General features: G+C 34.4%; 1 protein-coding gene across 1 annotated transcript in view; it reads left to right on the forward strand.

Annotated features, from left to right (window-relative positions):
- The window catches only part of USH2A (usherin), a 702,118-nt gene that overhangs the window by 574,848 nt on the left and 113,133 nt on the right, over positions 1–14,137 (forward strand). The window contains exons 55-57 of the mRNA XM_035010130.1: positions 1,187–1,294; positions 8,760–8,943; positions 9,901–10,058. Coding sequence (XP_034866021.1) covers positions 1,187–1,294; positions 8,760–8,943; positions 9,901–10,058 — 450 coding nt within the window. The remainder of the gene's footprint in view (positions 1–1,186; positions 1,295–8,759; positions 8,944–9,900; positions 10,059–14,137) is intronic.

Here is a 14,137-nt window from a genome sequence, read left to right on the forward strand (position 1 = left end):
TTCAACATATAGACTAAGTCCTATTATTTAAGGAAAGGAAAATTTTTGAGCTTTGGCATTGTTTGAATTTTCCCAAGAATCAAGGCAAAAAATGTTAGTCTCTGTAGACTCCTTGTCGAATGCTGCTGAGTTTTAAGGTTGCTTCTGCTCAAAGAAAGTACTTCTCTAAGTAACCCATTTCATCTTTGCAAAAGCCTTGAAAGCTAGCTGCTATATTTCCCATTTTTATAGATCAGAAGATCAAGGCAAAGAGAAGCTAAGTAACTTGCCCAAGGTCACCGGCGATGGAATAGTGAAGTCTAACCACATACAACTTCTACTGTAAATGGATTGCCATTCTTATTTTTCCTGAGAACTTATTGAGCAGTTATTGGGCTGTGTCATATTCTGAATACAATAAACACTATCCCTTCATCAAATTATGTTTAATCAATGTGTAAAGAAAAAACCAACATACCCCCCAAAAAACTACAGAAGTTAAGTGTGAGATGGTACTCTATGGGCATATATAGAGAAGAAGTGCAAAGTTAAAAAAAGAAATGGTTGGTGTGAATATAAACTGAATATGGCTTGGGGCTAAAAAAATGTTGAATCTAACCTTCTTTTTATTTTTTCCACCCCTAGTCATATAAGAAGCAGTTGCAGAAGCTGGGATGGTTAGCCTGGAGAAGAGAAGACTCAGGGGGGATTTGATAACTGTCTACAAATATTTGAAGAACTGTCATGTGGAAAAGAAATTAGATTTGTTTTATATGTCCCTAGGGGTGCAAGTGATGGAAATAATTCACCACAATATAAGGAAGGACTTTCAAACAAAATAAGGAGAACTCTAGAGCTCTCTAAGGAAGGAACGGGTTCTTTGAGAGATGAGTACTCTGATTGCCTAGGCAAGGCAGTCTTTCAATGACCTCTTGTACAAGAGAATCAGGAGAAAGATGGATGGGTGGATGGATTGCATGAATTTTAAGAGTTCTTCTAAGGCTGAGAATTTATTACTTTATTAATGATAAATGAAGTTTCTATTTATACCAAGCTGCTTGTGAAGTTCCTATCTCCATTCAAGAGTGTTTTCTGCTTTTAAAATTTTTGGAAATCATATCTATAACTCTGCATGTTACTTCCAGTGCTGAATTGATAATAAATAATCCTCTCAAGATGTACTTTATTTCTTGTTTGCTCTTTCTAGGTCTCCAGCCATACACCAACTACAGCTTCACACTTACAGCTTGTACATCTGCTGGATGCACTTCAAGTGAGCCTTTTCTAGGTCAGACACTGCAGGCAGCCCCTGAAGGTAATTAAAAAATATCCATGATTTGGGAGAAGAAGTTTTCATATGGCATTTTGAAGTGAATTCTATAAACCCTTTCATGTCAAACAAAGAAGGAATAAAGTCGACAGGTACAAAATAAATTGTAATCTAGATTCCCATTCTTCAGGTTTGGTTCAACTGTAAGCCTCCCAATATAAAATTTGCTTTCAATTGTTTAAACCTCTTAAATTTAGTTTTCTGTGAAAAAAGTTATTATGTACTAGGATATAAAATTCCTCAAAAAATCAAAAGTTAAATATTTCTGGATTGCATGATATATAACAAGGACATGCTCTCTGCTGAAGTTGACTTATTCCCTACTATGAAGAACTTACCATCAAGTCAAAGACACAGGACAAGTACCCAAACTTACATAAGGAGAGAGAATCAGGGCACCTGCGTGGTTCAGTAGGTTAAGCACTGGAGTCTTGATTTCAGCTCGGGTCATAATCTCAGGGTTTTGATCTCAGGGTTATGAGATCGAGGCCCACGTTGGGCTCCATGCTCAGTGCAAAGTCTACTTGGGATTCTCTCTCTCCCTCTGCCCTTCCCCCCTCTCAAATAAATAAATAAATAAATAAATAAATAAATAAATAAAATCTTTAAAAGAGAGAGAGAGAATCTGAAAGGTGATGTTAAGAAAGAACAAATGGTCAATAATTTTGTAATAAGGTATGGTGACAGATGGTGACCCCACTTATCATTGAGTAATGTATAGAATCGCCAAATCAATATGTTGTACACATGAAACTAATATAACATTGTATGTTAATCATACATCAATTTAAAAAAATGAACAGAATACTCAGGTTAATCTGAAGAAGGAGAGATTATAACTCATCATGAAAATCAAAAAAGATTTGATGGAGCAAGTGAGTTCTGAGATGGACCATGAAGAACAAGAATTTTGACAAATAAACACTCGGGGAGATGCAGAATCCAACACAGGTTGAGGGGATGTAAAGTGGGATCATCACCTTGGAAGGCAAATTGGCAATGTTTATTAAATTTAAAACGTTAATTTTCTATGACACAGTAGTTTCACATTCATTATCTATGCCAGAAAATCCCACTTCCACAAATGTACAAGAGACACATACCAGAATATTTATTGAAGCATTTTTGTTTTTTATGTAATGGAAAAATATTGGAAGCAATTTAAAAGTCTATTCATAGGAGAATTGCTAAATAAATTCAGGTATATTCACATTATGAAATTCCATACCTCAGTTTAAAAGAATGAGACAATCTAAACATATGAAGAGGAAATTTAGAACTACATTAATGCATGGTATCTTTTATGTATAAAAAATGCATAGAAAATTATATTTATTTCTATAGATAAATAAAAATATAGAAAAAATTCTGGAAGCGTACACACATAACAATGGTTACCAGTGGGTTGGGAACTGGGGTGGGTGTTACCATTTACTTTTAGAAGAAAGATAGGCTTAGAAGCTTGGGATAGTGATCAACTAAATATTTTGCTCATCTTTATTATCTGCCTGTTTTAAATGTGGGGGAAACAGAGGCATACATGAGTTTCTAAACAGAAATATGATGTTAATTACCATTGGTGAGTCCTGAACTGCTTGTCCATTACTCTTCTAATGAAAGGGATTGTTGTACCTCAGAATATTAGACCTGAACTTCCTACTAGTAAATGGGAAATAAAATGGAAAATTCCACATATGGGGCATATGGCTCCTCACCAGGATTTCACTAATGATGTTTTCTATATAAAGAATGTTTCATGTCAAAAAGCTTAGTGTTCCTTTGAAAGGAAGAAACCAGCAGTGGATTTTTTGGAAAGGTAAACTATCAAATGGATACTTTGATGATAATGGATAATTTCTAAAGGATCTATCAACCAGTTTTGGCTGCAACTCAAACCAGGTAAAATAACAGGGTCTCTTGCTTCAGTGTACTCATCAAATCCATTTAAATTCTTAGAAAATATGCATCTATTTTCCCACTTTCCCCCCAAAAAAAAATTCTTGAAAGAACTCAGATTTCATGACTTAAAAATTTTATCTTTCAACAACACAGGGGAGTGTGAGATGAGAAATGTTTTACTTGATTTCCTTTTTTAACTTTATGCACCTTTCCTTTAACACAAATAACTGTGCACAGGAATAACAAACCAAATGGGCTTTCATCAGCAGAAGAAACATGGATTTAGAATCCATTTTCTGGCTGTATAAGTGCCATTTGTGAATAACTTGTATGTGAAATAAATGTAGTCTGAGTACTTAACTTGGGGGTCGTAGGAGAACAAATCAACAGCAATATTAAGTTCTGTTGTTTTACTGTAAAGTGGAAATAAGCATATCATCTCATGTTAAATTAATAACAAATATAACTAATTACAAAATGCCTATTTGAGTGAATCTGACATAGTTTGAAGGTCTAACACTTGAGTTTCCTAAGCAGATACGGAGAGAATGAAAAGAAGCATTGGTTCATAGCCACCCTGAATTCCTCTCTCATGTCTCTCTCATTTTCAATCTTAAAAAAACAAAACAAAACAAAAACAGAAAAGCTAATGTGCATTACTACCTCATTATAAGTTGGACATAATTCTCTACAATTTTATCCTCACAGAAAATTGTGTACCTTCAGTCAAATAGGAAGAGTTAAAGTTGGATTTTTGTTCTCTCTTTTTAGAAGTGATGGCATACCAGCAAGCTCTACTTAATTTTAGAGTTCGGTCGTGCAAAATTGCAGGCATGCTTACCTCCAGCATTGATAACATGGGGGGGAAAAAAGGAAAAGAAGATGAAACTTTCTCAATTGCGTTCCAGATCTCTCTTCTGCTGACCTTTTTTTTTTTTTTTGTATTTATTGTCATTTATTTTAAAACAACAAAAAAGAAGGTAGCACAGTCTTATTTTTTCTAATTCTTTTTTTTATTATGTTATGTTAATCACCATACATTACATCATTAGTTTTTGATGCAGTGTTCCATGATTCATCATCTGTGTATAACACCCAGTGCTCCATGCAGAATGTGCCCTCTTTAATACCCATCACCAGGCCAACCCATTCCTCCACCCCCCTCCTCTCCAGAGCCCCCAGTTTGTTTCTGAGAGTCCATAGTCTCCCATGGTTCGACTCCCCCTCCAATTCCCCCCCTTCCACTGACCTTTTTTAAACTGTTGATGTTCCTTTAGATTCTTCCTCTACTCTTTGCACTTGTAACTCCATGGTATCCCTTGGAATTCTCAAGTATAAGCTTCTAAAGTCCTCAGCTCTCACAAAGCCCACACATAGATTTAAGGCCTGTGTATCCACCGATCTATAGATGTTTTTATTTAGGTGTTTTGCAAATACTTCAACCTCAGTATTTCAACACTTAAAATCTCTCTCCTCACTTCCTAGCTTTCTTTTCTTCCCTTTTCCCTCCTTCAAGTACCATCATCCACCTCCTCAGCCCAAAATGGACCTTCTTACTGCGTCTCTCTTTTTTTAGGTTGTAATGTGCAGTTCTTCATAAAATCTTATTGATTGTAATTAATTAATTTTAAATTAATTTTAATTTTTAATAAATTTTTAATATGTTTTATTAATTTTATTAAATCTTAATAAATTTTTAAATTTAAAATTTAAATTAATAAATCTAAGGATTTTTTTAATGTGTATTTCCTTTACATCCCTTCTGGCTTTGACTTAGTTCAGATGCCTTTAACTTCTCGTAATTACTCTTCCTGCCTCTAGTCATTTCTCCTCTTTCTCATATTAATTCTTTTCCCCCTTGTGCCAAAATAGACATACTTCACATTAGTCACCTCCATAAAATCCCACTTCCTTCCAGGAAAAAAAAAAATCCACATCTCAGTAAAGCAAAATAATCCCTCAAATTTTAACCTCTGCCTATCTGTTAAGTCTTTGGTCTTTCCCAGATGCCATCCAATGCACCAGTCAAGCTGAGGTACTTGGAATTCTACCATACTTTCCTGTATTTCAAGGACTTTTGTGGGTTCCCCTCAGTTTAGATCTCTTTCCTACATCCTCACTCAGCTAACCCATTTTTTAAAAAATTTGGCTCACATGTCTCCCCTTCTAGAAATCTCCAGTGACCACCTCTGCTTCCCATCCATCCCCATGTTACTCCCAGTCTCTGTTGATACCCTTCCTAAGTGCTCCAAAGCACTATGCTTCCTAAAGCATTTAGCAAACTGGATTATAAATTTTTATTTGTTCATCTTTATTCACCCTAATACTATGAGCTCCTTGAAGGGTAAAGACTATATGTCCTTATCCCCATATCCACAGTGCCTGACACAGAAAATGACACAAAATTGGGTGGAATGTTGGATAAATTTACAAATCATAATAGTCCAGAAGTCAAGGCATCCAGGACATCAGCCAATACAAAACTGGGTTCCTTTACTAGCTTCCAAAAGAAAGCCAATCCACAATAAATATTGGTATTTTTAAATTGGAATGAAGATTTGTAGAGAAATGAGAAGTGGATAATATTGCATGGCACTCAAAACAAATTTAAAACAGATCTAATAGATATGGGGTTTTTTTGGTAGCTATTATTGCAAAAGACCTAACACCAAGATTTCCTTCTGACCTTTCCTTCTTATACCTCTCAGCTAGTTTACCTCCTCCCTGCTCCCCTTAGAGATGATTTCCCTCATGACCATCCATTTCCTTTCCTTGAATTGTTTCAACTCAGCCCTTCTACTATGTAGGATAGGTTTTTCTGATGCCGCCTGAGACTTAGGCTCACAGAGGGAAGCAGATTCTCTACCTGGGACTCTTTAAGACATTTCACCAAAAGTGGTTCTTATTCTATCAAAGATTTCTTGCAACTGTTAACATAATGGTGTCCCCATATCATTATATAAGTAAAACCATAGCATTTAGTATTTTTTACACATTTCAATTTCCTCTTATTTCCAACCCAATGGATATGGGGTTGTTACCAACACAACCAGAGCTTTCACCAGCTTGCATAAATATGAAACTCAATTTTTATTTAAAACATGAAACAAACCCAAAATCTTAATTCATGTTATTTCATTCACTCCTCTATATCCACAGCCTTTCTGGCACCCTAGTGATTTTTAATACATCCTTAAAGATGAAAAAGGACTGCAGGAAACAGACTATGAACTAAACCTTGTACTTTATCTCTTAAATCAACAAATTAATATCATGTTTGAATCAGAACTCTAATTAGTTGGTTGACTCATCTAGCAACTATTGGCCGAGAAACCCAAACATAAAGTATACTATGATTTGTGGATTGTCCACGTATCTATTTCAGAACAAAATGAACTACTTTCTTCTTAGGAATAAGCTATCCCTTTAAAAATCAGCATGTTTGAGCTGTTTTAAAAATCTATATTGATTCTTTGAGGATGTTCCTAAATAAATTGCATTTGAATATCGTGAAAATTTTTCTTTTAAAAGTGTTGAAATCTTATCCTTTACTGAATAACTTACACTAGAGATAAAATCAACCAAAAACTATTGATTACAGGGAACCTAATATTGCATGAGTTTTTAAAAGCTGAAGAGAGTTAACAGTGTCCATTCAGAGCATACCTAGATGGCAACATGAAATGGTAGGATTGATCTTCCTCATTGCCTAGGTTCCCCATCTATACGTTTGTACATCTATAAGAGTACTTGAATGTTTGACCTTGAATGACAGTTGTCTGTGTATTTATTTTAACTTTTACGCAGAAGAGTAAACTCCTTGTAGGAACGAGCCATATCTCACTCATACTTATATTCTCTAGAACTGCATACAGTGCTTACATAGTAATTTGCAGGATGTATTTATAATAAATTGATTTATTCAATATCAATTAGGCATTGTACTATCTATGCATAAAGATACCTTGACAAATAAGACAGAGAAGATTCTTGCTTCATGAAACTAACTTTATATTGAAGCAGGAGAAGGAAGCAGACCATGCAGTGATAACATAGAAATAATGATAATATCAAGAAAAATTTATTATGATGTTGTTAGTGCTGAGGGAAAATAGAAAAGGACCTAGGATAGAGAGTAACTAGGTTGGAATCATTTTAGATAAGGTTAAAGTTATCATTAGAGAAAGTTGGTCAAATAAGACCTCCCTGCTAAGATGATATTCACACAGGGCACTGAACTATGAAAATAAATTGCAAAAATGTCATGTTGTCATAACCAAAAGTTCCAGGCAGAAGGAATGGAAGTGCAAAAGCTCAGAGATGAGAAAAACTGGAAACATTCTGGGGATAGAGAGGAGTCTGGTGTGACTGGAGCCAGGTAGGCCAGAATCAGAAAAAAATGGAGGATTATTCAGGTTATCATAAGGAATTGGAATTATATGAATAATTTCAAAAGGGTTGTATATTTTACAAAGATTATAATGGCTTATGTATATACTTAATATACTTTTATGAAGATTACATGAAATAGAGAAGGGCAAGATTTAAAACTCAGAGACCAGTTTAGAGGCTATGATAGAAGTTCATGAGAGAAAAACGTAGCTTGGATCAGAATAGGTGGCAGTAAATGTATAGAGAACTATATACATTCAGGGTAGAACAAGCAGGATTTTATGACATTGCATTTGAGGGTGAAAAAAGTGGGAGCCTGAAGAATAATATTTGTGTGTTTTGACCAAGAAAATGAATAGATGGACAAAATCAGGAGATGAATAGATTGTAACAGAAAAACCAAGAGTTTTGTTTTAGATATTTTAAGTTTTGATAATTAGTCATCCAAATGGAGATGTCAAATTGACGGTTGGGTTCATGAGTCTGAAGCTTAAGAGAGAGTTTTAGTTTAGAGATATGCATGGGAGTGTTCAACATATAGATGATACTTTAAACTAACACTAACTGAAGATCACCTAGAAAGTGAGTGTTGGAAAACAAGAGGAGAAGAAAGAAGAGGGAAAACTAAGGGAGAGGAGAGAGCCTAGGTCTCTGAGGCCCATTTTTGAGATACAGAAGGGGGAGAGAAGCCAGTAAATGAGAGAAAAGAGGAAAAGAAGCACGGCACGTTGTGTCAGAGAGGCAAAGGCAAAGTATGCTATTCATTGAATTTGATAATTTAGGTAAATACTACTTTATGATTACTTGCACATATTCCAAGTAAATAGGCATCAAAGTTTAAAATTCCTGGGTAGTCTTTCAGGCCTTGGTTAAACTCAGAGTAACAGTGGAGAAAGAGAAATCTTCCACTACTAAATTTTCTGATACTCACTTTCTAAAGACAATTCACAAATAAAATAATCAAAACATTAAAAATATATTTATACCCAATTGTATATTTTTACCTCCAAAGTAAGCAAAATGTATTTTTGTTGTTTCACCATGAGATTTTTTTTAACAACAGATAAAAATATCATAATATGTGAGGTGATGGTGTGACTTTTGATAAGGTGAATATTTTATTCTAACAATGAAACCTCATTGTGTTATTTTTTGCCAGGAGTTTGGGTGACACCTCGACACATTATCATCAATTCTACAACAGTGGAATTATTTTGGAGTCCTCCAGAAAAGCCCAATGGTCTCATTTCTCAGTATCAGTTGAGTCGTAATGGAACCTTGGTTTTCCTGGGTGACAGTGAGGAGCAGAATTTCACTGATAAAAACCTGGAGCCCAACAGCAGGTGGACTTAAAGAAAACTTTACCAATCATATAGTTAGAATTTTAAATTTTTCAGGGCTGAAAAGTGCATCTCAAAATGAAACAATATTAAATTAATTGGCTAATTAATCTCCTCATTCAGTAGCCATTCCATAGCTGATGAGATCTTTTAATTCATTTCAGATGTTGAAGACTCAAGTGCTAACTCATTACTTTAGTCTTCAGAGTACATGACATTTTTTAAAAATGTAAATAGTCTTCTATTTGACATAAGAGCATGAGAATTTTTAAGTATATAAAATACACAAAGTATTAAATTTTAAAAATTATCAAATTATTTTCAAAAGCATGCATTCTAAAGCTAGCAATAAAAAAAGATTTAAAGAGTTTTGTTTTACATCAACTAACTTTTCTTCTAATACATTCTAATACAATGTTTTCTCTGCTTGCTACACTATATATAGGTATGAGTGGTTTTAAGGGGAAAAAGTTCCACATATTTGCAATTCATTCCCATTCGTATCTCAGCAGAAACAAAATATATCTTAGATCAACAGATGTTTTACTGCACAGAGTAGAGATCAATTCAGATTTATTGTAGAGAGTAGCAGATCAGTTTAGAAACATCTTTCTCTAAAGATATTTCCCTGAACTCCAACCCATTTAAAAATGGGGAAGATTAATTTGAATCCTTCATAATCTACTGGCACACTCTAAGACTTTCCTGAAATCTTTAGGAAAAGTTGTTGATTACAAGAGGGTTAAAAATAAAGTGGGAAGGGGCAGAAATAGTGACAGTCTGGAGAGAATGAAGCCTGTTCTGGAAAAACTATCAAGTCAACAGAGACATTTCTGAACAGGGAGCAGAAAATTTGCAATTGGTCATAAAATTAGGATTAAACAATGGGGAGAAAAGCTAGCAACCATTGTTCAAGTTTCTTGTGCATTTCCTTATCACAATCCTTTCTTTTTAATATAGATACGTTTATACATTGGAAGCCACAACTGGAGGCGGCAGCAATCCTAGTGATGATTACATTGTACAAACACCTGCACTGACACCAGAAGAAATCCAGCCTCCATATAACATCACAGTAATTGGGCCTTATTCCATATTCATAGCTTGGACCCCACCAGGTAAAGAAATAAAATGTGTGTGTGTGTGTGCGCGTGTGCGCATGTGCATATTTGTATGCAAAACATTTCAGAGAAAACTAATTGGAGAAAAGGATGGAAATGTGAATTTAGTAAATCAGAAGGACATAACCTGTCTCCTGAATAAATATAAACAGAATAATCCAAACCACATTCCTGAGTCTATACCATATATAAGTATATGCATATATACATATAGATACAGATGTAGGTATGTAGATAAAGATATATAGATAACTAGATATATACATATAGATACAGATGTAGATGTGTAGATAAAGATATATAGATAACTAGATATATACATATAGATACAGATGTAGATATGTAGATAAAGATATGTAGATAACTAGATATATACATATAGATATAGATGTAGATATGTAGGTAAAGATATATAGATAACTAGATATATACTTTTCTTTGAAAGTAATACTTTCTTTTAAGTGCCAAAATCTGCCTTCTTATTCATATACATCCCAGGTAAGTCATATAGATCTGAATGACCTCAAACATTCATTATGCAGGACTCCCAAGATTGGAACATTGATGTTATATGATTCGGCCTTTATTATAGCAGTGAATAAGGATTCAGAAAGACAAGAGTCTACTCTAACCATTTCTATTAGATTGTGGCCAGTTATGGTAGTTGAATTTTGCCCCTCTAAGCTATATAACCTCCGCTGTACCATTTAGTCACTAGTGGGTTACTTTTGTGGTTTAGTGCATTATTATATTTTGATGTAAGCATCATCCTCAGGTACAAATCTGATTGCTTAACACCATGGAGTAAGGATTAAAGTAAAATCTCTTTGCTCTGTCTTTTAACATAAGGAAAGTATGGAAATGCTGTTTCAGTAAAATTTAAAATCTATTAAGGTGCTAAATTCACTTCAAATGGATTTTATCTCTAATATCTAGTCTTTAGATAAAAATGACACAAATTTCTATTATCTCCATCAGAATAAGTTTAGCTACAGTTCAACATGCACTGAAAACAATGGGCTAGCATCCATGTTGGCCATCAGCAGATCCATTCCATAAAATAATTAGCAAAGATATATTTTTCATTTACTTGAACAATTATCTCAGTCAAAATAGGTAATATAGAAAAGGAAAGTAAACTTCCAAATTCATTCTATGAGGCCAGCATCACCAAAATCAGATAAAATCACCACAAAAAAGAGAACTACAGGCCAATATGTCTAATGAACATAGATGCAAAAATCTTCAACAAAATACTAGCAAACTAAATGCAACAATACATTAAAAAAATCATTCACCACGATCAAGTGGGATTTATTCCTGGGTTGCAAGGGTGATTCAATATTCACAAATCAATCAAATTGATACATCATATCAATAAGAGAAAGGATAAGCACCATATGATCATTACAATAGATGCAGAAAAAGCATTTGAAAAAGTACAACACCCATTCATGATAAAAACCCTCAACAAAGTGGGTATTGAAGAAACATACCTCAACATAATAATGGCCATATATGAAAAACCCACAGCAAACATCATACTTGAGAAAAACTGAGAGCTTTTCCCCTAAAGTCAGGAACAAGACAAAGATGTCCACTCTCACCACTTTTATTCAACATAATACTGGAAGTCCTGGCCACAACAATCAGACAACAAAAAGAAATAAAAGGCATCCAAATCTCTAAGGAAGACGTAAAGCTTTCATTATTTGCAGATGACATGATACTATATATAGAAAACCTGAAAGACTCCACCAAAAACTGCTACAACTGAAAAATGAATTCAGTAAAGTTTGCAAGATACAAAATCAGTGTACAGCAATCTGTTGCATTTCTATGCACCAATAATGAAGCAGCAGACAGAGGAATAAAGAAAACAATGCCATTTACAATTGCACCCAAAATAATAAGATACCTAAGAATAAACATAACTGGAAAGGAGAAAGACCTGTATTCTGGAAACTGTAAAACGGTGGTGAAAGAAGTTGAAGATGACACAAAGAAATGGAAAAACTCTCCATGCCCATGGATTGGAAGAACAAATAGTGTTAAAATGTCTATACTATCCAAAGCAATTCTACACATTCAAAGCGATCCCTATCAAAATGCCAACAGCATTTTTCACAGAACTAGAAGAAACAATCCTAAAGTTTGTATGGAACCACCAAAGACTGAATAGTCAAAGCGGGAGGCATCATATTTCCAGTCTTCAAGTTACATTATAAAGGTGTAGTAATCAAAACAGTATGGTACTGGGACATAGATCAATAGAACAGAATAGAAAACCCAGAAAAAAAAAAACAAACCCACAATTATATGATCAATTAATCTTCGACAAAGCAGGAAAGACTATCCAATGGGAAAAAGACAATCCCTTCAACAAATGGTGTTGGGAAGACTGGACAGCAACAAGCAAAGAATGAAACTGGACCACTGTCTTATACCATACAGAAAAATAAATTCAAAATGCATTAAAGTCCTAAATGTGAGATCTGGAGTCAAAAATCCAAGAAGAGAGCACAAGCAGTAACTTCTATATCTGATAAAAGGTTAGTGTCCAAAATATATAAAGAACTTATAAAACCTAACACCCAAAAAACAAATAATTCGATTAAAAAATGGGAAGAAGATATGAACAGATATTTCTCCAAAGAAGACATACAGATGACTAACAGACACATGAAAAGATGCTCTTCATCATTGAGCATGAGAGAAATGCAAATCAAAACTACAATGCAGCTATCATCTGACACCTGTCAGAGTGGCTAAAATCAAAAACACAAGAAACAACAGGTGGTGATGATGTGGAGAAAGGGGAACCCTCTTGCACTGTTAGTGGAAATGCAAACTGGTGCAGCCACTGAGGAAAACAGTATGGAGTTTCCTTAAGTTAAAAATAGAACTACCCTATGATCAATCATTCACACTACTGGGTATTCACCCAAAGAATTAAAAAAACACATTAATTCAAAGGAATACATATGCCCCTATGTTTATATAGCAGCATTATTTACAATAATCCAATACAGAAGCAGCCCAAGTGTCCATCAATTGATGAATGGATAAAGAAGATGTGTATATATATGTATTGGAATATTATTCATCCATAAAAAAAGAATGAATCTTGCCATTTGCAATGACATGGATGGAGCTAGAGAGTATAATGTTAAGTGAATTAAGTCAGAGAAAGACAAATGCCGTATGCTCTCACTCATATGTGGAATTTAAGAAACAAAACAAACTAGCAAAAAGAGAGACAAACCAAGAAACAGACTCTTAACTACAGACAATAAACTGATGGTTACCAGAGGGTGAGCAGGTGGGGGACATGGGTTAAATAGGAGATGGGAATTAAGGAGTACACTTGCTGTGATGAGCACTGGGTGATGTATGGAATTGTTGAATCACTATATTGTACACCTGAAACTAATAAAACACTGTGTTAACTAACTGGAATCAAAATAAAAACTAAACAAGCAAACAAACAGGTAATAGAGTCAAGAAGGTAACATAGAGGCCTAATATATAAAACTTAAGTTCTCATAAACTAACATCCTTGTGATGTCATAATCTGAGATCAAAAGCAAAAACAGCGTCTTAATTTGGTCAAATTCACAGGAGAAAATTTATCAAGAGCTTTATAAGCAAAGAAAAATGTAAGCCTCTCTAAGATATTAAATATAAATGATTCCATCCACCTTTGTTTTTAAAATGAATACACAGCCCTTTAAATTAAAACAAAGGAATGATCTCTAGTGCCAGTCTGTGTCATAAGCCCTATAATCCTTACCTCAGTCTTAGGAGCGTAGATCTTCTTGAACTCCGTTCTTAATTCCAGGGGAAGAAAACCCATATCTTCTGCTGTGGAAAATGTACAAACTTGCATATCTCTTTACAGAATCAATTTCTACTTGCATGGAGTCGCATTGCTATCTTGCCATCTTTGAACATCTTTCTCCTTGGCATCTTTGTAGTGCCGTAGTGCTTCTGTGATGTCAAGTAAAATGAGGCAGAAAAGAGCCAGTCTGAGACCGGATTTTGCCTATTAACCAGAGATTTCTCAGACTCGGACC

Source organism: Mirounga leonina, unplaced genomic scaffold (genome assembly GCF_011800145.1).
Source record: "Mirounga leonina isolate KUSES-001 unplaced genomic scaffold, KU_Mleo_1.0 Mir_154, whole genome shotgun sequence".
Lineage (NCBI taxonomy): Eukaryota > Metazoa > Chordata > Mammalia > Carnivora > Phocidae > Mirounga > Mirounga leonina.